The 25,918-nt window shown below is 43.0% G+C and overlaps 1 protein-coding gene across 5 annotated transcripts in view; it reads left to right on the forward strand.

Annotated features, from left to right (window-relative positions):
* RALYL (RALY RNA binding protein like) overlaps window positions 1-25,918 on the forward strand; it is an 869,832-nt gene that overhangs the window by 816,886 nt on the left and 27,028 nt on the right. For all 5 annotated transcript variants that reach the window (XM_077270743.1, XM_077270742.1, XM_077270744.1 and 2 more), the window contains one exon: window positions 24,534-24,647. In XM_077270743.1, coding sequence (XP_077126858.1) covers window positions 24,534-24,647 — 114 coding nt within the window. The remainder of the gene's footprint in view (window positions 1-24,533; window positions 24,648-25,918) is intronic.

Raw genomic sequence — 25,918 nt, forward strand, 5'->3', positions numbered from 1 at the left:
TAAAGCGATACCAAAATAATATTTTTTTCTATAAAAGTTTTTATCGTATAAAAGCGCCAAAACATAAAAAAATGATATAAATGAGATATCGCTGTAATCGCACTGACCCGACGAATAAAACTGCTTTATCAATTTTACCAAACGCGGAACGGTATAAACGCCTCCCCCAAAAGAAATTCATGAATAGCTGGTTTTTGATCACTCTGCCTCACAAAAATCGGAATAAAAAGCGATCAAAAAATGTCACGTGCCCGAAAATGTTACCAATAAAAACGTCAACTCGTCCCGCAAAAAACAAGATCTCACATGACTCTGTGGACTCAAATATGGAAATATTACAGCTCTCAAAATGTGGTAATGCAAAAAATATTTTTTGCAATGAAAAGCGTCTTTCAGTGTGTGACGGCTGCCAATCATAAAAATCCGCTAAATAACCCGCTATAAAAGTAAATCAAACCCCCCTTCATCACCCCCTTAGTTAGGGAAAAATTAAAAAATTAAAAAATGTATTTATTTCCATTTTCCCATTAGGGTTAGGGTTAGGGCTAGAGTTAGGACTAGAGTTAGGGCTAGGGTTAGGGTTAGGGCAAGGGTTAGGGTTAGGGCTAGGGTTAGGGCTAGGGTTGGGGCTAGGGTTGGGGCTAGGGTTAGGGTTAGGGCTAGTGATAGGGCTAGTGATAGGGCTAGGGTTATTGCTAGGGTTAGGGCTAGGGTTAGGGCTAGGGTTGGGGCTAGGGTTGGGGCTACAGTTAGGGTTGGGGCTAAAGATAGGGTTAGGGTTTGGATTACATTTACGGTTGGGAATAGGGTTGGGTGTGTCTGGGTTAGAGGAGTGGTTAGGGTTACTGTTGGGATTAGGGTAAGGGGTGTGTTTGGATTAGGGTTTCAGTTATAATTGCAGGGTTTCCACTGTTTAGGCACATCAGGGGCTCTCCAAACGGGACATGGCATCCGATCTGAATTCCAGCCAATTCTGCGTTGAAAAAGGAAAACAGTGCTCCTTCCCTTCAGAGCTCTCCTATGTGCCCAAACAGGGGTTTACCCCAACATATGGGGTATCAGCGTACTCAGGACAAATTGGACATCATCTCTTGGGGTCCAATTTCTCCTGCTACCCTTGGGAAAATACAAAACTGGGGGCCAAAAAATAAGTTTTGTGGGAAAAAAAGGATTTTTTTATTTTCACGGCTCTGCGTTGTAAACTGTAGTGAGACACTTGGGGGTTCAAAGTTCTCACAACACATCTAGATAAGTTCCTTGGGGGGTCTAATTTCCGATATGGGGTCACTTGTGGGGGGTTTGTACTGTTTGGGTACATCAGGGGCTCTGCAAATGCAACGTGACGCCTGCAGACCAATCCATTTAAGTCTGCATTCCAAATGGCGCTCCTTCCCTTCCGAGCTCTGTCATGCGCCCAAACAGTGGTTCCCCCCCACATATGGGGTATCAGCGTACTCAGGACAAATTGGACAACAACTTTTGGGGTCCAATTTATCCTGATACCCTTGTGAAAATACAAAACTGGGGGCTAAAAAATAATTTTTGTGAAAAAAAAAAAATAATTTTTATTTTCACGGCTCTGCGTTATAAACTGTAGTGAAACACTTGGGGGTTCAAAGCTCTCAAAACACATCTAGATAAGTTCCTTAGGGGGTCTACTTTCCAAAATGGTGTCACTTGTGGGGGTTTTTAATGTTGAGGCACATCAGGGGCTCTCGAAACGCAACATGGCATCCCATCTTAATTCCAGTCAATTTTGCATCGAAAAGTAAAATAGCGCTCCTTCCCTTCCGAGCTCTGCTATGCGCCCAAACAGTGGTTTACCCCCACATATGGGGTATCGTCGTACTCAGCACAAATTGCTCAACAACTTTTGTGGTCTAATTTCTTCTCTTACCCTTGGGAAAATAAAAAATTGGGGGCGAAAAGATCATTTTTGTGAAAAAATATGATTTTTTATTTTTTCGGCTCTGCATTATAAACTTCTGTGAAGCACTTGTTAGGTCAAAGTGCTCACCACACATCTAGATAAGTTCCTTAGGGGGTCTACTTTCCAAAATGGTGTCACTTGTGGGGGGTTTCAATGTTTAGGCACATCAGGGGCTCTCCAAATGCAACATGGCGTCCCATCTCAATTCCAGTCAATTTTGCATTGAAAAGTCAAATGGCGCTCCTTTCCTTCCGAGCTCTGCCATGCACCCAAACAGTGGTTTACCCCCACATATGGGGTATCAGCATACTCAGGACAAATTGTACAACAAATTTTGGGGTCTATTTTCTCCTGTTACCCTTGGTAAAATAAAACAAATTGGAGCTGAAATAAATTTTGTGTGAAAAAAAGTTAAATGTTCATTTTTATTTAAACATTCCAAAAATTCCTGTGAAACACCTGAAGGGTTAATAAACTTATTGAAAGTGGTATTGGGTATTTTCTATCATATAGACCCCTCAAAATGACTTCAAATGAGATCTGGTCCCTAAAAAAAAATGGTGTTGTAAAAATGAGAAATTGCTGGTCAACTTTTAACCCTTATAACTCCGTCACAAAAAAAAATTTTGGTTCCAAAATTGTGCTGATGTAAAGTAGACATGTGGGAAATGTTACTTAAGTATTTTGCGTGATATATGTCTGTGATTTAAGGGCATAAAAATTCAAAGTTGGAAAATTGCGAAATTTTCAAAATTTTCGCCAAATATTCGTTTTTTTCACAAATAAACGCAAGTTATATCAAAGAAATTTTACCACTATCATGAAGTACAATATGTCATGAGAAAACAATGTCAGAATCGCCAAGATCCGTTTAAGCGTTCCAGAGTTATAACCTCATAAATAGACAGTAGTCAGAATTACAAAAATTGGCCCGGTCATTAACGTGCAAACCACCCTTGAGGGTGAAGGGGTTAAGATTTCCCAGTTTTTTGTGGCAAAATTAGGGGTCTCGACTTATACTCGGGTCGGTTTATACTCGGGTCGGCTTATACTCGAGTGTATATGGTAAGTAAACCAGCCTCATCAGGTTTAAGGGATTTACCTAATAATGTATTCAATAAAATCTGATGACTGATCTCCTTTGATGTGTATGTTGATGATTATGGCTTACAGACAATGAAAACCCAAAAGTCATTATCTCAATAAATTAGAATACTTTATAACACCAGCTTGAAAAAATTATTTTAAAATCCGAAATGTTGGCCTACAGAAATGTATGTTCGCAAATGCACTCCATACTTGGCCAGGGCTCCTTTGGCATCACTTACTGAATCAATGCGGCGTGGCATGGAGGCGATCAGCCTGTTGCACTGCTGACTCTGCTGAGGTGTTATGGAAGCCCAGATTGCATTGATAGAAGCCTTCAGCTTGTCTGCATTGTTGGGTCTGGTGTCTCTCATCTTCCTCTTAACAATACCCCATAGATTCTCTATGGGGTTAAGGTCAGATGAGTTTGCTGGCCAATCAAGCACAGTGATACTGTTGTTTTTAACCCCTTCACCCCCGGAGCTTTTTCCGTTTTTCCATTTTCGTTTTTCGCTCCCCTCCTTCCCAGAGCCATAACTTTTTTATTTTTCCGTCAATTTGGCCATGTGAGGGCTTATTTTTTGCGGGACGAGTTGTACTTTTGAACGACATCATTGGTTTTAGCATGTCGTGTACTAGAAAACGGGAAAAAAATTCCAAGTGCAGTGAAATTGCAAAAAAAGTGCAATCCCACACTTGTTTTTTGCTTGCCTATTTTGCTAGGTTCACTAAATGCTAAAACTGACCTGCCATTATGATTCTCCAGGTCACTACGAGTTTATAGACACCTAACATGACTAGGTTATTTTTCACCTAAGTGGTGAAAAAAAATTCCAAACTTTGCAAAAAACAAAACAAAACAAAATTGCGCCATTTTCCGATACTCGTAGCGTCTCCATTTTTCGTGATCTGGGGTCAGGTGAGGGCTTATTTTTTGCGTGCCGAGCTGGCGTTTTTAATGATAGCATTTTGGTGTAGATACGTTCTTTTGATCGCCCGTTATTGCATTTTAATGCAATGTCGTGGCGACCAAAAAAACGTAAATCTGGCGTTTCGAATTTTTTTCTCATTACGCCATTTAGCGATCAGGTTAATGCTTTTTTTTTATTGATAGATCGGGCGATTCTGAACGCGGCGATACCAAATATGTGTAGGTTGGGTTTTTTTTTTATTGATTTATTTTGATTGGGGCGAAAGGGGGGTGATTTAAACTTTTATATTTTTTTTATTTTTTTCACATTTTTAAAAACTTTTTTTTTTTACTTTTGCCATGCTTCAATAGCCTCCATGGGAGGCTAGAAGCAGGCACAGCCCGATCGGCTCTGCTATGCAGCAGTGATCATAAGATCGCTGCTACACAGCAGATTTGCAGGTGTGCTGTGAGCGCCGACCACAGGGGGGCGCTCACAGCCACCGGCAATCAGTAACCATAGAGGTCTCAAGGACCTCTATGGTTACCTTCCTGACACATCGCCGACCCCCGATCATGTGACGGGGGTCGGCGATGCGCTCATATCCGGCCGCACGGCCGGATGCGGTAGTTAAATGCCGCTGTCTGCGCTTGACAGCGGCATTTAACTAGTTAATAGCGGCGGGTGATCGCGATTTCACCCGCCGCTATTGCGCGTACATGTCAGCTGTAAAAAACAGCTGACATGTCGCGACTTTGATGTGCGCTCACCGCCGGAGCGCACATCAAAGCGGGGGTCCCGACATGTGACGTACTATACCGTCACATGTCGGGAAGGGGTTAAACCAGGTATTGGTACTTTTGGCAGTGTGGGCAGGTGCCAAGTCCTGCTGGAGAATGAAATTTCCAACTCTAAAAAGCTTATCAGCAGAGGGAAGCATGAAGTGCTCTAAAATTTCCTGGTAGACGGCTGCGCTGACTTTGGTCTTGATAAAACACAGTGTACCTACACCAGCAGATGACATGGCTCCATAAACCATCACTGATGTGGAAACTTGACACTAGACCTCAATCAGCTTGGATTGTCTGTCTCTCCACTCTTAAGGCCCCGTCACACATAGCGAGATCGCTAGCGAGATCGCTGCTGAGTCACAAGTTTTGTGACGCAACAGCGACCTCAGTAGCGATCTCGCTATGTGTGACATGTACCAGCGACCAGGCCCCTGCTGCGAGATCGCTGGTTGTGTCGGAATGGCCTGGACCTTTTTTTGGTCGTTGAGGTCCCGCTGACATCGCTGAATCGGTGTGTGTGACACCGATCCAGCGATGTCTTCACTGGTAACCAGGGTAAACATTGGGTTACTAAGCGCAGGGCCGCGCTTAGTAACCCGATGTTTACCCTGGTTACCAGCGTAAATGTAAAAAAAACAAACAGTACATACTCACCATCTGATGTCCGTCAGGTCCCTTGCCGTCTGCTTCCTGCTCTGACTGACTGCCGCCGTACAGTGAGAGCACAGCACAGCAGTGACGTCCGGCGGCACTCAGTCAGAGCAGGAAGCAGACGGCAAGGGACCTGATGGACATCAGATGGTGAGTATGTACTGTTTGTTTTTTTTGGTAACCAGGGTAAACATCGGGTTACTAAGCGCGGCCCTGCACTTAGTAACCCGATGTTTACCCTGGTTACCCGGGTGCTGCAGGGGGACTTCGGCATCGTTGAAGACAGTTTCAACAATGCCGAAGTCGTTCCCCTGATCGTTGGTCGCTGGAGAGAGCGGTCTGTGTGACAGCTCCCCAGCGACCACACAGCGACTTACCAACGATCACGGCCAGGTCGTATCGCTGGTCGTGATCGTTGGTAAATCGCTATGTGTGACGGGGCCTTTACTCCAGACTCTGGGACCTTGATTTCCAAGGTCTAGTGTGACGTTTCCACAATCAATGATGGTTCATGGAGCCGTGTCATCTGCTGGTGTAGGTCCACTGTTTTTTATTAAGACCAAAGTCAGCGCAGCCTTCTACCAGGAAATTTAAGAGCATTTTAAGAGTACTTCATGCTTCCCTCTGTTGACAAGCTTTTTGAAGATGGAAATTTAATTCTCTAGCAGGAATTGGCACCTGTCCACACTGCCAAAAGTACCAATTCATGATTTAAAAACAGCAATATCACTGCGCTTGATTGGCCGGCAAACTCATCTGACCTTAACACCATAGAGAATGGGGTATTGTCAAGAAGAAGAGGGGAGACACCAGACCCAACAATGCAGATGAGCTGAAGGCTGCTATCTAAGCAACCTGGGCTTCCATAACACCTCAGCAGTGCCACAGACTAATCGCCTCCATGTCATGCCGCTTTGATGCAATAATTGATGCCAAAGTAGCCCCGACCAAATATTGAGTGGATTTACTGAACATACACTTCAGTAGGCCAACATTTCATATTTTAAAATCATTTTTTCAAGATGGTGTTATAAAGTATTCTAATTTACTGAGATAATGACTTTTGGGTTTTCATTGGCTGTAAGCCAAAATCATCAACATTAACAGAAATAAACACTTGAAATACATCACTCTGTTTGTAATGAATCTATCTCATATATGAGTTTCACTTTTTGCTTTAAAGAACTGAAATAAATTAACTTTGTGATGATATTCTAATTTTGTGAGATGCACCTGTATATACTCATCGGGAGCAGGGTCTCTTGATCTTTTGGAATCTGATACTATGTCCAACAGATCAGTAGCAGAATATACAGAGCAATGCCCCTGCCTAATCTGCTGGAACGGAGACAACCCCAATCTCTATTATTTAACCTCTTAGGTGCTATAGTTAATAGCAGTTATGCAGAGGGAGAGAGCTTCTTCTGTCAGCCCATACCATAATTTTGCAATTAAAACTACAAAATTTATAAAATTACTACTACATTAATGAAAATTGTAAAAAATATACCAGTTTCAAAATAACACAGTACCCACCTATTTATAGCTTATTTAGGAAGGAGAACCTGAGTCTTAAATATATGACCTTTTGCTTTGATGACTGCTTTGCACACTCTTGGCATTCTCTTGATGAGCTTCAAGAGGTAGTCACCGGAAATGGTTTTCACTTCACAGGTGTGCCCTGTCAGTTTTTATTAACTGGGATTTCTTGCCTTATAAATGGGGTTGGGACCATCAGTTGTGTTGAGCAGAAGTCTGGTGGATACACAGCTGATAGTCCAACTTGAATAGACTGTTTTTGTTTTGACAGAATTTGTATTAGGGCAAGAAAAAAGCAGCTAAGTAAAGAAAAATGAGTGGCCATCATTACTTTAAGAAATGAAGGTCAGTCAGTCCGAAAAATTGGGAAAACTTTGAAAGTGTCCCCAAGTGCAGTTGCAAACACCATCAAGCGCTACAAAGAAACTGGCTCCCATAAGGACCGCCCCAGGAAAGGAAGACCAAGAGTCACCTCTGCTTCTGAGGATAAGTTTATCCGAGTCACCAGCTTCAGAAATCGCAGGTTAACAGCAGCTCAGATTAGAGACCAGGTCAATGCCACACAGAGTTCTAGCAGCAGACACATCTCTACAACAACTGTTAAGAGGAGACTTTGTGCAGCAGGCCTTCATGGTAAAATAGCTGCTAGGAAACCACTACTAAGGACAGGCAACAAGCAGAAGGGACTTGTTTGGGCTAAAGAACACAAGGAATGGACATTAGACCAGTGGAAATCTGGGCTTTGGTCTGATGAGTCCAAATTTGAGATTTTTGGTTCCAACCAGTGTGTCTTTGTGTGACGCAGAAAAGGTGAACGGATGGACTCTACATGCCTGGTTCCCACCGTGAAGCATGGAGGAGGAGGTGTGATGGTGTGAGCGTACTTTGCTGGTGACACTGTTGGGGATTTATTCAAAATTGAAGGCATACTGAACCAGCATGGCTACCACAGCATCTTGCAGCAGCATGCTATTCCATCCGGTTTGCGTTTATTTGGACCATCATTTATTTTTCAACAGGACAATGACCCCAAACACACCTCCAGGCTGTGCTGTGTAAGGGCTATTTGACCAAGAAGGAAAGTGATGGGATGCTACGCCAGATGACCTGGCCTCCACAGTCACCAGACCTGAACCTAATCAAGATGGTTTGGGTGAGCTGGACCGCAGAGTGAAGGCAAAAGGGCCAACAAGTGCTAAGCATCTCTGGGAACTCCTTGAAGATTGTTGGAAGACCATTTCCGGTGATTACCTCTTGAAGCTCATCAAGAGAATGCCAAGAGTGTGCAAAGCAGTCATCAAAGCAAAAGGTGGCTACTTTGAAGAACCTAGAATATAAGACATATTTTCAGTTGTTTCACACTTTTTTGTTAAGTATATAATTCCACATGTGTTAATTCATAGTTCATAGCTTTGATGCCTCCATTGTGAAATTACAATTTTCATAGTCATGAAAATACAGAAAAATCTTTACATAATTCAAGAAATTCATTACAGTGGGTACAAAGAATTTTGATCCGTAGGTGAAATAAGTGGCAGAAGGCCAATTCAGGATTACTTAATAAGAAAAAGTATGTGAACCACCTATAAATTATGACAACCTACACAAAAGACGCCATGCAAAGAATATAGCAAAGATGATCCCAGTATGGGCGCTACAGTTTAAGGTCTATTGTAAAATTCAAGATGGGTATTTAGTGCTCATCTTATATATAACATACGGTAATAGTATTGAATAAAAGGTTAATTACCCATTAGTTGAAGTAATCCCACTTGGACTGTGGCCACATACTCCAACGCGCGTTTCGTGTGGATTTTGTTTCCTCAGGGGGAGTGGCCACCGTGTGTTAGCTGTCCGGTATAAATATTAGGCCGTTCTAGTCACCTGATCGGATCATGGCCAGTAAAATGTTCTTTTTGTGTTCATGCACATACAGTAATGAAAAGTTATAGCTCTCAAAACCACCAGTTCAAAAATAACCGTGTCCCAAATGTGGTTACATGCTTAAAAAAAGTTTAAAATTATTAGTAAGTTGCTTTATTAGAAACTTTTATTCCATCACTTTTACTTTATAAACTGTTTAATAGAAAACTTTACATTTTTTTCAATAGTTTGAGAAGTATAGCTTAAAATGAGTACCTATTACACAGAGCTGGCATTTGGATTCCTATGTTTTGTAACTAGAGGATGGCAAGAGGTGCGTATGGAGCACCCGCTAGGACCGTGGGGTACTTGGGCCAAGTCCGGCGGTACTTAAAGGGGATGTGTCATGGCAGCAATGACCCGGTCCGTGGTCCTGGGCGTCCAATAATATATGTGGAAAAGGGGAATTGAAGTTTATAGGATAAGTGTTCGTGATGCCACCTGTGGTATTCGGCAAATAAGAGATGTTAGCCGACACTGCTTAAAGGGGTCCACTGGGACTGATGGTGATGCAGCAGAGTTGGTTCAGCTCTCCACAGGTAGAGCTTTAGTCCCAGGGCACTCAGGTTGTAATATGGTGCTTTTGGCAGTTGTGGTAGTTGTAGTGCAGGGTGGATGGCGAAGTAAATAAGTGTGAAGACACAGCAAGGTGCAGTTTCCAAAGCTTTACTCAAAGTTCTTAGTTGCCCCAGCTGGGGTGCTGTGTCCTCCGAGTAAGTGGTCCAGCCAGCTCTCAAGCAATTTGGGTGCACTTTCCAGAACCCTCTTTCTGTTCCTTTCTCTGGTCGTCTCTCTGCGCTGATTTCACCTCTCTTGCCCTGCGCCTGCCACACAGTGTCCTAAGCCAGCAGCCTCAGATCTTGTAGGATGGTGTGCACTAAATCTTCCTGGATCCTATATGGCTGCCTTTTCAGCGAATGTGTGCAGATGTGGCTGTGCTTCTTACAAAAGCCACAGCCTTCGGTCAGCTAGCTGAGTCCTTAGTTTCTCCACTAGAATGGAGCCGGTTCCCCGACTGTGACCTGGTCCCTCCACCGACCATGCCGGTGGATACAGGCCTCATGGATGGATCTCTCACTATCCGTGCCCCTAGGACCTCTTCTGTCCTTCTGGGAGCTTCCTTCTGCTTCTCCCACTTATTTCTCTCTTCTGTCTGTCAGGAGCTGCAGAACCGCATGTCTTCTTAGCTCCACTTCTCTCTCAATCTCTGAACTTTCCCTACTAATTAGCTCCTCCCCTACTCTACCTACCCCACCCACTCCTCCAACACCCTTTCCTATCCAGCCTGGGATGAGGCCTTCCTCTCTTAGAGTATGCCCAAGTGCCCTAACTGAAGTGTCTAGTGTTGGATGCAGGTGTAGGGTTCTGTGCCGTGCCCCCTCCTTACCTGAGAGTGGAATACCGCACCTCTGGGTGAGGTGCAGTATCTCTGTGGCGACTGGACCCCAGGGGCGCCACACGTATCTTTATTAGATGTCTCAGAATCTGACACCACTGTGATGGTGTTGTCAGTAATGCCAAACCCTATTTACTTCTAAGCTTTTAGGCTGTTTGTTCATATATTTCTTGTGGGTTCCCGCTTGCTTTTTTTTCTGCCTTTATAACACTGATAGCAAATGCTGGAAATATTTGTTATTATAATCTACTTGTAGAAATAGTGTCTATTCTGTCTGAGATTATTCATGGCGTTACTGCAAAGGATTTGACTTCTGGATGATTTGAAATGTATTTAGAGAGCTACTCCCATGCCATTCATCTTACAGAAGTCATTTCTCTCAGATCGGAGTTTTATTCCTTTTCATTAGACATCTTTTGAAATTGAATTTGCACAAATTCACAGATCGCTTATAGCATTGATGAGGTTTCCTCTAAAGGAAGAAAAGTGGCTTCAGCTGAGAACCATTCATTGTGAAAATATGTCCAACTGCCTTATTAAAATAAGAAAAAAACTCCATTACCAAGAAAAGCATCATATTAGTATGAGATGGCAGACAGAATTGCAATGCAACTTCTCCCAATGCCTTCAAGAAAACGTGGGCCAACAAAAATTGGGACATTTTATTAAAATTTCAGAGAAAAAAGCAAATACTAATTAAACAGATATTCAAAATATGGATTTATTAATATTGTTTCAAATCGAATGACTCTTTCTTATGTTTTCTTATGCCTTTAATTTAAAAAAAAATAAAAACACTTTCATTTTTAACTGTCAGATAAGGATGTTTCAGAAAATACTCTTGAAATTATGTACAGGCGAGATGATCAAGAAAAATCTTTATTGTAGCCAAAAATATACTCAATAATATATATAAAAATTTATTTAACATTCATTCTGCAACTTTGTTGTAAATTAATTATTGCACCTTTTCCTTTTCTCCTCAAAGCTTCTCTTGATACCTTTTCTCTTATAGAAAGCCTGCGGATCTTCTCTGTGAAGCATCCAGCAGTAGTCCTCCATCATGTTCATGTTCCATCTAGTAGTATTAGCAATTGGATAAAACTTAACCTTTAATTGGTCTAAGTAAAATGATGTATATAAATAGACTATAAAAATAGACAATAGGGAAAAACAAAAAAACACCCTAGTGCTGAAGTGCGACCTAACCAAACAGAATGGGGGGAGAACAAAAGGGGAAAAAACAGATAAATGACAGTGATTACGGGTCACTATATAGCAATGACTCTAATACCTGGCTAGGGATTCTGGTACCCAATGTCTACTATGGTATATAGAGCTCATAGATTTGATAATATGTTATCCCTTTATGCTTTGGAGATGTTCCACATGTGTGCCGTGGTTGTGGTAATGGTCATATGAGGTGGTCACTTGACACAATTAACTTAACATATCCCCGTATGATACCAAAAATTCCTCACATGAACACGTGTGGATAATAAACCACAATGCCTATTGGCCCAGGGTATACATAAATCCTTGGTTTATGAGCCTATAAAGGGTGCCCTCCAGGTATATTTCATACTTAAACACTGTCAGTAGTTAATAGCAGCAAAAAAGAGGCTTATTACAGGCAAATCACGACCCAACAACGTGCCACTATACTTGAACAAATTAGGACCCTGCTACCTCATGAACATACGCCACGAGCATCCCTTTCAATCAAGATAGTGAGATCAGTATATTCCTGCACAAGACCCTGTTGCCATCAGGTCCCATATGTGCAGATCTATGTGAAATGCAAAATATCCTTATGTTGAATAGATCTCACCCGGAGATGGAGAGAATAACGTTATCTCTCAAAGGGTGAGAAAGCCTCTGTCCTGTGTAGCGTCTCCCGACGCGTTTCGTCCATCCGGACTCATCAGGGGAGTGTGAAGACCTTGAATAGCCGCTTTACAGGTCTCCCCACTTCTGTGGTTTAAAAGCTCTAAGCACGGAGGCGCGCCAAAGAGACTCCGCCCCCGGCGTGTGACGCGTCTCCTGTGCATTGCTACGTATTTCCGGTATGACGGAGCTGGCTCACGGACTGTGCAGCGCTGGGTGTCATGGAGATGGAACGCTGACGCTCCACTCCTGTACTATACGCCGTCCGGCTCAATAACTATCTTAGCTCCATACCTATGCACAGTAGAAATAGAACCGACTGGTACCTATTACAAATTGCGCCCAATGCATTCCAAATCATGCCCAAATGTACATAATGGGCATAAATGATAGGCACGGCACAATAAAGGAAGGACAATTGATTATAACCTTGTCCTATCCACCCATCAATATGATACAGTGTTCATCTCATCATCTCGACACTTTACAAATGGTTTTAAACGGACAGATGTCTCTTCAGAGGTCTTTTCAGAGACATCTGTCCATTTAAAACCATTTGTAAAGTGTCGAGATGATGATTAGATGAACACTGTATCATATTGATGGGTGGATAGGACAAGGTTATAATCAATTGTCCTTCCTTTATTGTGCCGTGCCTATCATTTATGCCCATTATGTACATTTGGGCATGATTTGGAATGCATTGGGCGCAATTTGTAATAGGTACCAGTCGGTTCTATTTCTACTGTGCATAGGTATGGAGCTAAGATAGTTATTGAGCCAGACGGCGTATAGTACAGGAGTGGAGCGTCAGCGTTCCGTCTCCATGACACCCAGCGCTGCACAGTCCGTGAGCCAGCTCCGTCATACCGGAAATACGTAGCAATGCACAGGAGACGCGTCACACGCCGGGGGCGGAGTCTCTTTGGCGCGCCTCCGTGCTTAGAGCTTTTAAACCACAGAAGTGGGGAGACCTGTAAAGCGGCTATTCCAGGTCTTCACACTCCCCTGATGAGTCCGGATGGACGAAACGCGTCGGGAGACGCTACACAGGACAGAGGCTTTCTCACCCTTTGAGAGATAACGTTATTCTCTCCATCTCCGGGTGAGATCTATCCAACATAAGGATATTTTGCATTTCACATAGATCTGCACATATGGGACCTGATGGCAACAGGGTCTTGTGCAGGAATATACTGATCTCACTATCTTGATTGAAAGGGATGCTCGTGGCGTATGTTCATGAGGTAGCAGGGTCCTAATTTGTTCAAGTATAGTGGCACATTGTTGGGTCGTGATTTGCCTGTAATAAGCCTCTTTTTTGCTGCTATTAACTACTGACAGTGTTTAAGTATGAAATATACCTGGAGGGCACCCTTTATAGGCTCATAAACCAAGGATTTATGTATACCCTGGGCCAATAGGCATTGTGGTTTATTATCCACACGTGTTCATGTGAGGAATTTTTGGTATCATACGGGGATATGTTAAGTTAATTGTGTCAAGTGACCACCTCATATGACCATTACCACAACCACGGCACACATGTGGAACATCTCCAAAGCATAAAGGGATAACATATTATCAAATCTATGAGCTCTATATACCATAGTAGACATTGGGTACCAGAATCCCTAGCCAGGTATTAGGGTCATTGCTATATAGTGACCCGTAATCACTGTCATTTATCTGTTTTTTCCCCTTTTGTTCTCCCCCCATTCTGTTTGGTTAGGTTGCACTTCAGCACTAGGGTGTTTTTTTGTTTTTCCCTATTGTCTATTTTTATAGTCTATTTATATACATCATTTTACTTAGACCAATTAAAGGTTAAGTTTTATCCAATTGCTAATACTACTTTATTCCTATTGGATTAGTACCCAGCTTCATATATATTATCATGTTCCATCTACCTTGGTATCATGGTTCCAGCTCACCACGTATTGACCGTCCTTGATCCTTATAGTTAAGTTTCTTGATAAAAAAGTCTAAATTCTCATAGATTTCCTTCAAGTTCACATAGTGCCCTACAGGCACTTAATGCTTACTTGCCGCCATTGTGCAGTAGCACAGCTTCCAGACTCTTTTTTTGGATGAATCAATTGTCTCCATTGTCTCACATTGTACTCAATGTTAAATATTTCCATCACCCCAGGAACATCACTGCAATACACAAGGACACCATCTTGGGAAAAGTAATGAAGGGATTTCTTTTCTCTGCTTTTGTGCCATGAAAAAACATTTCTAACCAATCTAATGACACTAAAATCATCCACCAGAGGTCACGCCAAAAGGTCAAAGAATGGTGTCACAAAAAAACCTATGGAGTCAGTGTTTGTGAAAAAACTGTATGTGATGGAATTTTTTCGATATTTTTACAGAGTTCAGTGATCGAAAGTGTATAAAAATCACCTTACTTTTCAAACAATTTTAGCCTTGCAGACCCGTGTTATTACTATTATTTTAATTACTATTATTTAGTTCAAATAGATTATTGCTCTTTAGCCTTTCAATCACTGCCAATACACGTTTTCTATGGCTGTCAATACAGTTTTTTAGATTTTCATTATGCTGTATATTTAAAGTTCTCTAGTATAACAGTTGCATTGGAGATCAGTAGGTCAGTTACCTGGCCGATTCCCTCATCTGTTCCATCTCAATCAAAGAAGTACGATATATTCAAAGGATTATATGCATTTGACCTGATGAAGAAAGCGATCTGCTCTTGAAATGCGTAGTCCAGCTGAAACTCTTCTCTTCAGTAAAATAGTTTCTACTTATCAACCACAACTCATCAAGCAGCTCAGACATAAGATCCTATAGCTTCTTCTCAGAATGTATTCAACTGAGGCATGCTTCCATTTCAAATCACCAGACATTGGATATCAATGATGAAAAAAGTATGGAAACTTGTTCATTTATTGATTTAATGCCTGGAGTAATTGAAGTTGAATGGAGAAAGTCATATGCATATGGGTGTAGTCACCTCTCCATTCAACTTCCTGGCTTCAATGAGTTACCTGGTGTTACTTTTTTATGCGCTAAACACTCTCATTTTTCATATTTCTAGTGCAGTAATGCAGTTCAATTTTCGTGTTTCATGTTTGCATGTTTTAGCGCTGCAGTGTGCTGCCTTATTTGCTTGACTGTATAGGAGTTGGTGACTCTAAGGTTCAGCACCTGTTCACACTTAGTCTATGTTTGGATGTGACGGTCAGTTTTTTGAAATGTATTATTTAGCCATCTGACCGAGCACTCCGCCTCCTAGTCACAGGTGTTTTAATTGCAACAGGTCCAGTACCCCTCCACAGAGAGAGAGAATGTTAGTCTCATAAGAGGTTTTCATAGGTACCCATTCAGATGGAGACGTTTGTTCTCAGCGAGGAAGGAAAGCATAGGACCTGGTATAAGAGAGATGCCGTAAAGTGGCTACCAGGTACACATAAAATTGGCCTTTTTTATGCGCTAAATGCTCTCATTTTTCATATTTCTAGTGCAGTAATGCGGTTCAATTTTCGTATTTCATGTTTGCATGTTTTAGCGCTGCAGTGTGCTGCCTTATTTGCTTGACTGAGTTACCTGGTGGTCACTTAATCTAGTGGAGTTGGGGACTTTTCCTTATTCATTGGTTTTCATAGGTGACACCAACTTATTTGATGTCTTGGTACATCTAGATATGCCATAAAGCACATTTAGACAACCATGTGTGTTTTTGAGGACCCGAAAAAATGCATCAGTTAAAACCAATGGTTTCCGTATGTAGTTTAATAATTATACATTGACAAATGGGCAACTGGACTGATCTGGAAAAACAGGCCATGAACTGAGCTTAACAGAACAGGTATATTGATCCATTAAAAAAAAATGTGTGAGTAGTTCCACACTAGAGATGGGAGAATTTGAGTGGAGAATACAAGTTTTTTGTAATTCACTTTGCTCGAATTCAGCACAGTGGCGACCAGTTGTGGTTACCGATTTGTTGAACATTAGAAGGTTGGCAAAAGGTTTAAAGGAAAAAGGTATAACCACCTCAACGCTCACCTCATTGGTCGACCTCACTGTTTCCTGTCCTCTGGACAGTCCTCTGCACCCCTATCGCATCTCCGGGATGGTGTTCACACTTGGCTGGGGCTTGCGGACATAAATAGGCCGCATGATTGACTATGCATGCCTCAAGGCCAACTCACAGATGGATGTCCAAGCCTAGAGTGAACACTGGGCCAGAGGTGTGATGCAATGGAGGTGTGAAGCAGTGGGAGTGGCCGAGGTAAGTATTTCTTTTATTATTTAAATCTTAAGATGCTTATGCTCTGGGATCTTGAGAGATCCTAGAGCATAATAAAGGACATTAAGTTTGCAGAGGATAACTTCTCTATGAATCGAATTTCCCAGTAAAATCCAAGTCAGCAGGTGAATTATAGCCCCATCTGCTCTTCACTCACTTATGATGTCATTGATTCAAATTCTATAAAACATTAAAAAAACATTTGGCCTCCTCAGTGCTTGAAAATCTTTTTTCACTTTAGGTATTTTTGTAATTTGAGAAGGAGGTACAGTAAGTAGACTGGGTTTTTCAGAACTTCAAAGTGAAGATCTTGTAATTTCTGGTGCATAGCGTCTGTCCTGTGAAGAAGAACAACAGCACTTCAGATCTGAAAAACTACTTAAATAATTTGAATTATGAAATTTAGGCCAGACACAAAAAACAAAAAACTTTTATGGGGTAAAGGTGATATTAATCTAAAAGTAGTGTTAAGTAAAGAAACAGTAAATCATTGTACAATATCTAATTAGCTCCAAAAATCTACATTTTAATGGCTGATTTGTAGATATTGTAGTAATTCTTCATTCCCAACTTCTTTGCTGAATTTGCTGTATGGAAACATATACAATTACACTGTAAACTAATGTATAGTGTTGAGCCACCCCCCTAGCGTTAGAGTTCGTCGAATTGGGGCGTGTTCGACAAATGTTCGTCGAACGTTCAACGAACACCATCGAACCCCATTGAAACCAATGGCAGGCAAACACAAACACATACAAACACATAGAAAACACCTTAAAAGGTGTCCAAAAGCTGACAGACTGCTCAGAAGACACAACAAACACATGGAAAAGTTACAAGTACTGTACATATAGTCATGCGAAAAGAAAAGAGGTGGAGGAGTAAAAGGAGGGGGAGACACAGATATAGGCATGTCATGCCCTTCTAAAATCAAGAAAGACTGGAGTAAAAATTTAAAATCAGCCAACCAATACCCAGACATCGTGACAAAAAAATTTAAAAAAGAAATATCTTTAGGTAGAATGGCGGGTCCATTCAGAACACTTTCCTTAGAAGACGTAGTGGTATCCCCGTTGGGAGTCGTGCCAAAAAATGAACCCAATACATTCAGACTAATCCACCATTTGTCATATCCAAGGGGCAGGTCAGTAAACGACAACATCGACGCGGAACCATTACAGTACTATATACTGTACCTCCTTTGACGAGGCAATCAGGCGGTTCAAGAAGTTGGGAAAGGGCACCCTAATGGCCAAAACAGACATTGAGGGGGTGTTCCGGTTACTACCTGTGCCTCCGAATAGTGTCCGCCTATTGGGCTGCTTCTGTGAAGGACTCACTCATACTACATAGATCGCTGTTTGCCCATGGGGTGCTCCATATCCTGCTCAATATTTGAGGCGTTTAGTTGCTTCCTTGAATGGGTCGTCATGGACGTTTCTAAGGGGGCACATATTATCCATTACCTCGACGACTTCTTATGCCTGGGCCCAAAAGATTCGCCACAGTGTAAATACACTCGGTAGTCCACCTGTGAGGAGAGAGCTGGAGGCAGAGCGGACACCCCAGAGCCGAGGGGTTAGATTGAGAAAGGAAGAAGGCGGTGTAGCTTGCTTCATGGGTGGGGTACTCAGCAAAGTATTGCCTGGGCTAGATGCAGTTAAAATGAGTAATTAGATAAACAGGCAGTGTAGCTTGCTTCATGGGTGGGCTACTCTGCTGACTAGCAGACACTGAAGCTTTGGAGCAGACCTCTGAATCCCAGGCTATAGTATGAGTAAACAGCTCTGCAGACTCAACCATCTGTGTTACCCCAAGCCATAGTGTATGTAGTTTCTAAAGGTTAAAAGGGGGGTGGAGCGACCCCACCCAGCTTGAATTGACGATGCCAACGCCATGTAAAACACAGCAAGGGGACTACAAAAAGAGTCTCCATTTTTTCCAAAAATTGGGCCACAGACACCACTTAAGTGGCATCAATTTCGCCAGAGTTTCTTAAAATGGTTGGTGAGGTGATTTTCAAAAATCATCAAGCTTTTAGTCTCCCCAGGATGACACAGGGGTAAAAAAGTCCTTGAGGATCCAGGATTTGTTCATCTTGATGAACGTTAGTCTGTCTACATTGTCACTAGACAGCCGCGTGTGCTTATCTGTCAGCACACCACCAGCAGTGCTGAACACAAGTTCAGAGAGAATGCTGGCTGCAGGGCACGACAAGATCTCCAAGGCGTGAATGGCGAGCTCAGGCCATTTTTCCAGATTGGAAGCCCAAAATAAGCAAGGGTCCAGTTCCACAGTCATTACATCGATGTTAACTTGGAGATACTCCTGCACTATCCTCTCTAGGCGTTGGCTATGCGTCAGACTTCTTGTCTCCTGTGGCCTTGCAAAGGATGGTCTAAAAAATTCTTGAAATGATTGGAAAAAATTGCTGTTACCACCAGATACAATGTTACTGTTACGGTTTGAGTGATGACTCGACAATGTAAGATTCTGTAACAGTCTCTGCTGATACTCCTGCATGCGTGAATCCCTTTCTATGGCAGGAATTATTTCACCAAATTTACTTTTGTACCGGGGATCTAAGAGTGTGGCAACCCAGTAGTCGGCATTACTTCAGATTCTGACAATCCGAGGGTCATGTTGCAGGTAGTGCAGCAAGAAGGCACTCATTTGTCTTACGCATCCAGGAGGACCAAGTCCTTGTTGTCTTGGTGGCAGCGAGGTGAAAATCATGCTTTCTTCCTCTGCCCTCTCCCCCCAACCTCGCACAACAGAAATTTGATCAAGGTCTCCCTCATCTGATGAGTCTTCCATGACCAGCACCAGTTCGTCCTCCACTTCTTCCTTGGCTCCTGCACCTTCCTCAACAGATTGGCTGCTACCATGCACCCTCGGTAATCCCTCTCCCCCACCCTCCAATGCCAGCCATCTTGGTGCTGCCGACCATCTGGACCTTGGAGATATTATCCCTTCCGCATACGACTCCTCCTGTTCCTCCTCCTCTTGTCCCATCACCTGACTCCGAATACTGTTTAAGGTGTGCTCCAGCATGTAAATGACTGGAATAGTCATGCTGATAATGGCATCGTCAGCACTAAACATCTTCTTCGCTATTTCAAAACTGTGCAGAAGGGTGCATAGGTCCCTGATCTGAGATCACTCCTGCAGCGTGATTTGCCCCACCTCTGGAACTTGTTGGCCCAGGCTATACGTCATAACATATTGCACCAGGGCTCATCGGTGCTTCTACAGTCGCTGCAACATGTGCAGAGTTGAATTCCACCATGTGGGCACATCGCAATTCAGCCAGTAAACTTGCAGGCCCAACGACTTCTGTAGAGATGTAAGTCGTTGAGCGAACAGTGGAAGTGAGCACACAGTGACGTTGCCCTCTGCAGAAGCCCATCTAGTTTGGGATTGTGGGATAAAAATTGCTTGACAACCAGGTTCAAAACGTGAGCCATACAAGGCACGTGTGTGACATTGCCCCGGTGAAGGGCCGCACCCAGGTTTGAAGCATTGTCACACACAGCCTTCCCTGGTTGCAGCTTCAGTGGAGACAACCATTGATGGAACTTGGTCTCCAGAGCTGACCACAACTCCTCAGCTGTGTGACTCACATTTCCCAGACATTTCAAGGTAAACACCGCCTGATGCCATTGAGCCCTGGTGACAGCATAGTAAGGAGGTGTGCAGGATTCCTTCTGTGCAGTTAGAATGTGGGTAGCATTACCAGACAGGCTTTGGGTGCAGGTGGAGGACCAAGAGGAGGTTGAGGAGGCAGAAACAGTGGAGGAACTTATAGATACAGAGGATCGACGTGCAACTCGTGGGGACGGCAAGACTTGGACAGCAGCCCCTTCTCCTGCTGTCACCATAGTTACCCAGTGCCCAGTCACCGACATGTAACGCCCCTGTCCATGTCTACTCGTCCAAGTGTCTGTGGTGAAATGCACCCTGTCACACACAGAGTTTCTCAAGGAAGTGGTGATGTTGTGTGCGATATGCTGGTGTAACGCAGGCATAGCTTTCTTTGAGAAGTAGTGGCGACTGGGCATCTGGTACTGGGGCACTGCGATGGACATAAGGTCTCGAAAATCCTCTGTGTCCACCAGGCAGAAAGGCAGCATTTCTGTAGCCAACAGCTTGCAGATGGTGAAATTCAACCTCTTAGCTTTGTCATGGCTAGGAGGAAATGGTCTTTTACTTGTCCACATCTGAGGGACCGAGGGCTGGCTGCCGTGCTTAGACGGGGTTGAGTAGGGTGTCCCCGGCAAACTGCTGGTCTGTGAGGAAGATGCAGGTGGAGATATTATGTTTCCTTGATCAAAATGTGGTGGTCTCGATGTCGGAGAGCGCTCAACACCAGCAGGTGTTTCCACTTGTTAATGTACTGACAACCTGCCAATCACACTGGCTGTTGTGGGTAAAGAGGTGGAAGGTCTGCGTCCAAAACCATGTGCGGCTGCTGTCCCCACAGTCACAGAGGATGAAGAGGCCGTGGATGCACTTGATGGGGCAGACAGTTGTTGGCCCGGCCCACTAGGCCACATTGTAGCACAGTGAGCTTCCCACTGCAACTTATGCCTCATATCCATATAACGGTTCATGCATGAAGTACTCAAACTAATAATTTTTGGGCCTCTACTGAGATTTTGGTGACAAATCTTACAGACAACATGAGTTGGGTCATCCTTTGCGATCTCAAAAAATGCCCAGGCTATGCAAGGCTTAGAGCCCATGCGACCTGAAGAGCCACCACGACTTGTGCTCAGAGGCACAGTTGTGGTTGAGGATGCAGTTGTTGACGTGCTTTCAGTACTCTGTCTCTGTCCAGGAATACGCAACCTAACCTCGTCGTCTCTAGCATCCTCCTCCACCTTCTCTGCTGACCTCATGGACTGGCGGATTGTGGGTTGACAGTAAGTGGGGTCTCCAACCTCCTCATCATCACCCTGTGTATTCTCACACCCGTCGTTCTCAGAGCCAAACTCTTCCTGCCCTGACCGAAAAGTAAAGTTTTCGTTCCAATCAGGTATCTTAGTCTCATCATCATCTTCCTCATTGTCTCCACCAACAGGAGTTACAGTTTGGGAACGAGGGTCTACATTATGCTCAGAACCTTCTTCATCTGGGCCTGGATCCGACTCACAAAGATTCTGGGCATCAGTGCAGATCATTTCCTCATCTGGATTCAGAAGCTCTGGAGCAGACCTCTGATTCTGTCAGGACATTTTTTCTTACCTTTTGTGCGTTACTGCCCTTTTCCAAGATAGCGTCTTTGGCCTCATGTGCACTGTGTCTTCCTGCTATAAAACTCCACCCCAGCCTTCAGTCTGTGCTAGAGTATTCTGCCTTGCATCCAGCTCCTGACCTCTGGTGACTCCCTGGATATATACCTGCTCCTGTGAACCTGTGGGGATATCCTGCTACTCTCTGAGTTCCTGCTGCATACACCAGTTCCAGTAATCCTCCTTCATCTGCTGCTCGTGTTTACTTCCATCTGCATTTGCTGGACATGTAAGCTGTTGCTGCTCTGCAAGAACCTGAGACTATTACCCAGGCCTCCCTGGTTGAGCTAAGATATTATTTGAACTGCCTTATAAGCATATCTATCTGTGTTTTGGACTAAGCAAGGACTTATTCGTGTCAAGTATCCTCAAGAATAATTGTGCTTCATAGACTTTCTGCATGGTTACATTTTCCTCTGAAGTTTCCTATAGACTGCTAAGCTGCATTTAATATTTACTCCAAGTGTTGTGGACTTGAGTTTCTCTCTGCACCTGTTTGAATCACCGTGTGATAATATAGACTTTACCACTTATAAAACTGTGTCCTGTAGTTGTCTTGTTCCATGCAAAGATTCTCCTGCGTTATCCCTTATAATTATTACAGATTCCCAGGCTATAGTATGAGTAAACAGCTCTGCAGACTCAACCATCTGTGTTACCCCATACTCAGAAGGGTGGCTGGAGACTTGGGAGCTGTGAGGAAGCAAGTGCGATTGGGGTGACACCTCTGAGGACTGGAGTTTTTTGTGATGTTGAAGTTGAGGTGGAGGAGCGCCCACTTGAACGAGCCTTGATATCCGCTCAAGCACCTGCTGTTTTTGTGCCTCATCTGGAATTTGTAGCGATGCTCGTAGCGATGCTCGTAAGAAAGGGATCATATCAGATTACCCACGAAAAGAAGTAGACATCTTACTTTGGCTGGAAGATGGTCTTTCTTCTGCAGATGTTACTGTTGCTTTACCACTTACCACACGGACACAACCTTTTTTCCCCTTTCCAACATGCCTATTCCCCTTTCCACCAGCAGCAGGCCTTTTGCCACTCATTTTGGTGCTTAACTAATTGGCAACTCTGTAGTTGTTGGCACAAAAAACGATGGATGGAAACCGAGCAGAGCTGAGTGGCCAAACTGTGGTACTAGTCCAAAACGATTTACTGGGTTAGATGCAGTAAAAAATTAGATAAACAGGCTGTGTAGCTAGCTTCACAGGTGGGCTACTCCACTGATGTGCAGACACTGCTACTAGGCCCAAAATGATTTAGTGGGTTAGATGCAGTAAAAATTTAGATACACAGGTGGTGTAGCTAGCTTCACAGGCGGGCTGCTCCGCTGACGTGCAGACACTGCTACTAGGCCCAAAACGATTTAGTGGGTTAGATGCAGTAAAAAATTTGATACAGAGGCGGTGTAGCTAGCTTCACAGGCGGGCTGCTCCGCTGACGTGCAGACACTGCTACTAAGCCCAAAACGATTTACTGGGTTAGATGCAGTAAAAATTTAGATACACAGGTGGTGTAGCTTCACAGGCGGGCTACTCTGCTGATGTGCAGACACTGCTACTAAGCCCAAAATGATTTACTGGGTTAGATGTAGTAAAAAATTATTAGATACACAGGTGGTGTAGCTAGCTTCACAGGCGGGCTACGTAGATGACTACCAGACAATGCTACTAGCCCAAAAGGCTGAGCTACATTACACCAAATGCTGTGACAAACACTTGCACAGCACTGGCACAGACCTGCCTGGCAAAAAGTTCTATGAACTGCTGTAAACTACCCTGGAAAGGGCTGATATTACAACTAGTCCCGACTCCCGACTCCCTAAACCTATCTCTCTCTATCTAACTGCAAATTCGCTCACAATTCACACTCTTAGACTGTATAGCGCCCACAGCAGCAGCGGTGCCATCTAACACTAAACTACAGCAGTGAGGAAATGGTGGCGACGGGGAAAATGGCTGATTCTTATAGGGCAAGGACATGTGACATACACAGCCAATGACACATGCCCTTGCTTGTGTGCATCACATGCACTTTGCTGTGTGTGTGTGCACTGCTGATAGGCTGAGAGACTGCACCGTCCCACTGTAAATGTGGGAAAGAAAAAAAAAATGGAAATCGGCATAATTTCAGCAAACAGTCTATTAACATTGATAATCAGTTTTAATGTGAAAATCAAGTTAGTCTTTTGGGGAACGAACAGTTATCGAACAGAAACTCGAACATCCGAATTTTAAGCAAATTGTTCGAGTTCGTCGAACGACTCGAACACCGCCCAAAACAGCTCGAATTTGAAATTGGCAAACAGTTCGCTCATCTCTACTAATGTAATTGGTATACACAGTTTAGTATTGACTAATACCGTTGACTGATACCATCACGGATTTATGCCGTCAACTGATATAATGGCATCACTGGGTTTTGTAGTCGTTCATATCATTTAACAAGAAGAATGGAGCTACAAATCTGATGAAGTCTCCAGTACAGGTGTTGAACATTGTGTTGTAGAGATGCCGAGTACAGATCATATTGGCAGTATATGTTACATTTATGAGCCAGTAGATACAAGGATAAAAGAAATGTTTGTTCCAGCAGCCCATAATTATAGATTAATTTTGGAAGATGGACTTATTTTGAGAGTACTAAATTCAGGGATCCATTAGAAGAACCTAATTTTCTGCTGGAAAATATTGGCTAAAAATTCATATTATAGAAAATAACAGACTTAGAAATGATAGCTCATGACTGTACCATAATACACGGAACATTTGAGATAGTTGTACAATCGCTCTGTTGGGATAAAATTATTGTTTTCATGATTTGCTCCATTTTTCTCTCTCCAGTGAAATCAGATGAGCTGCAAACAATCAAAAGGGAACTGACCCAAATCAAAACTAAAATCGACTCGTTGCTGGGAAGGCTGGAAAAAATTGAAAAGCAGCAGAAGGCTGAAGCAGGTTGGTGAGAATGATTTATGTCACAGGCAGGAGAATCTCATTAAGAAGGAAATTAAACCCCAAGAAAGCATAACTCAAAGTTGTGGATTTTCTAGGAATGAATAGAAAATCTATAAACACGCTGCAAATAATGATTCAACCAGAATTGAGATAAAATAAGCAAACCTGCATTGCTGATGTTCTTCTGAAATAATGAAAATATTATTGCCGGGTCACAACAAGCAATGTTAAGGGTTTGCATACACTATATGCTTATTTAGTTGGAAGGAAATAATGTGACTTCACTTCATTCTCTGGGATTTATGCTTTGCCTAGAGCGCTATCAGGATCTGCAGTGATATGTTTTATGTGTTTTGATAAAAATTGAATTAATTTTTTTCTTGTGAAACACATACCATACAAACTTTTGAAATGACTTGAAAAACCCATGAAGTAACTAAGAACACCCAAAAGTGTGTAACATACCAAAAAAAAGGTATAAATCGAACTTGCGCCGACAAGGGTGGCCCTACTTTAGATTCCTTGGCCTCTCTTGCTCCCAATGACTCGTGAGTGATAGACTCAATTCAGTAAAATAGAAAAGTAGAATGATTGCCACATAAAGATCTGTTATATCTGTTCAATAACATAAGACATAGAAATGACATTGAACACATAAATAAAGGCATGAGCAAAGATGGTCGAAGCTACATTTTTATATTAGAAGGAAATTTAATAAAATGTCTGAAGATCTGGTCCAGGTAAGTACCTAGTTTGTGTCCTAGGCAGTCAATGTCTGACACTGGGTCTACTTCTGAGAGAGATCCTTGTGCACTTTTCGTAGGGCATAAAATGTCACTATCACTGGAATTAACATATATTCATCTATCCCGATCAGTCTCAAGTTAAGGGCTTCTAGCAGTAGGGAAGTAAGTTTCTTAACCAATGGGGTTACTGAGAATGATGGTATATGTGGATCTGTCCTTCAAAATCAAAGCACTGGTGAGCGATGTCTCCCTACAACATGCACAGAGGCTGGGGAGAATAATCTACATTACTCTATTACTAGAATACTCTTTATTACTCTTACCAGGACGTCTCCCTACGCGCCCTAGGACGTTGACAACACGCCTCCAGGGACAGGGGTCCTTCCTGGGGATAATGAAGCTAATGGGTTGGCAGTGCACTTCTTTAAGCACACCCCTGGCTACATATTCCCACCCCCTTCCGAGATTGGCTGTTATTGTTACAGACTGCAGCATTAGCCGAACCTTGTACATGCCTTCCCCCAT

The sequence above is a fragment of the Ranitomeya variabilis genome, chromosome 6 (assembly GCF_051348905.1).
Source record: "Ranitomeya variabilis isolate aRanVar5 chromosome 6, aRanVar5.hap1, whole genome shotgun sequence".
Classification (NCBI taxonomy): domain Eukaryota; kingdom Metazoa; phylum Chordata; class Amphibia; order Anura; family Dendrobatidae; genus Ranitomeya; species Ranitomeya variabilis.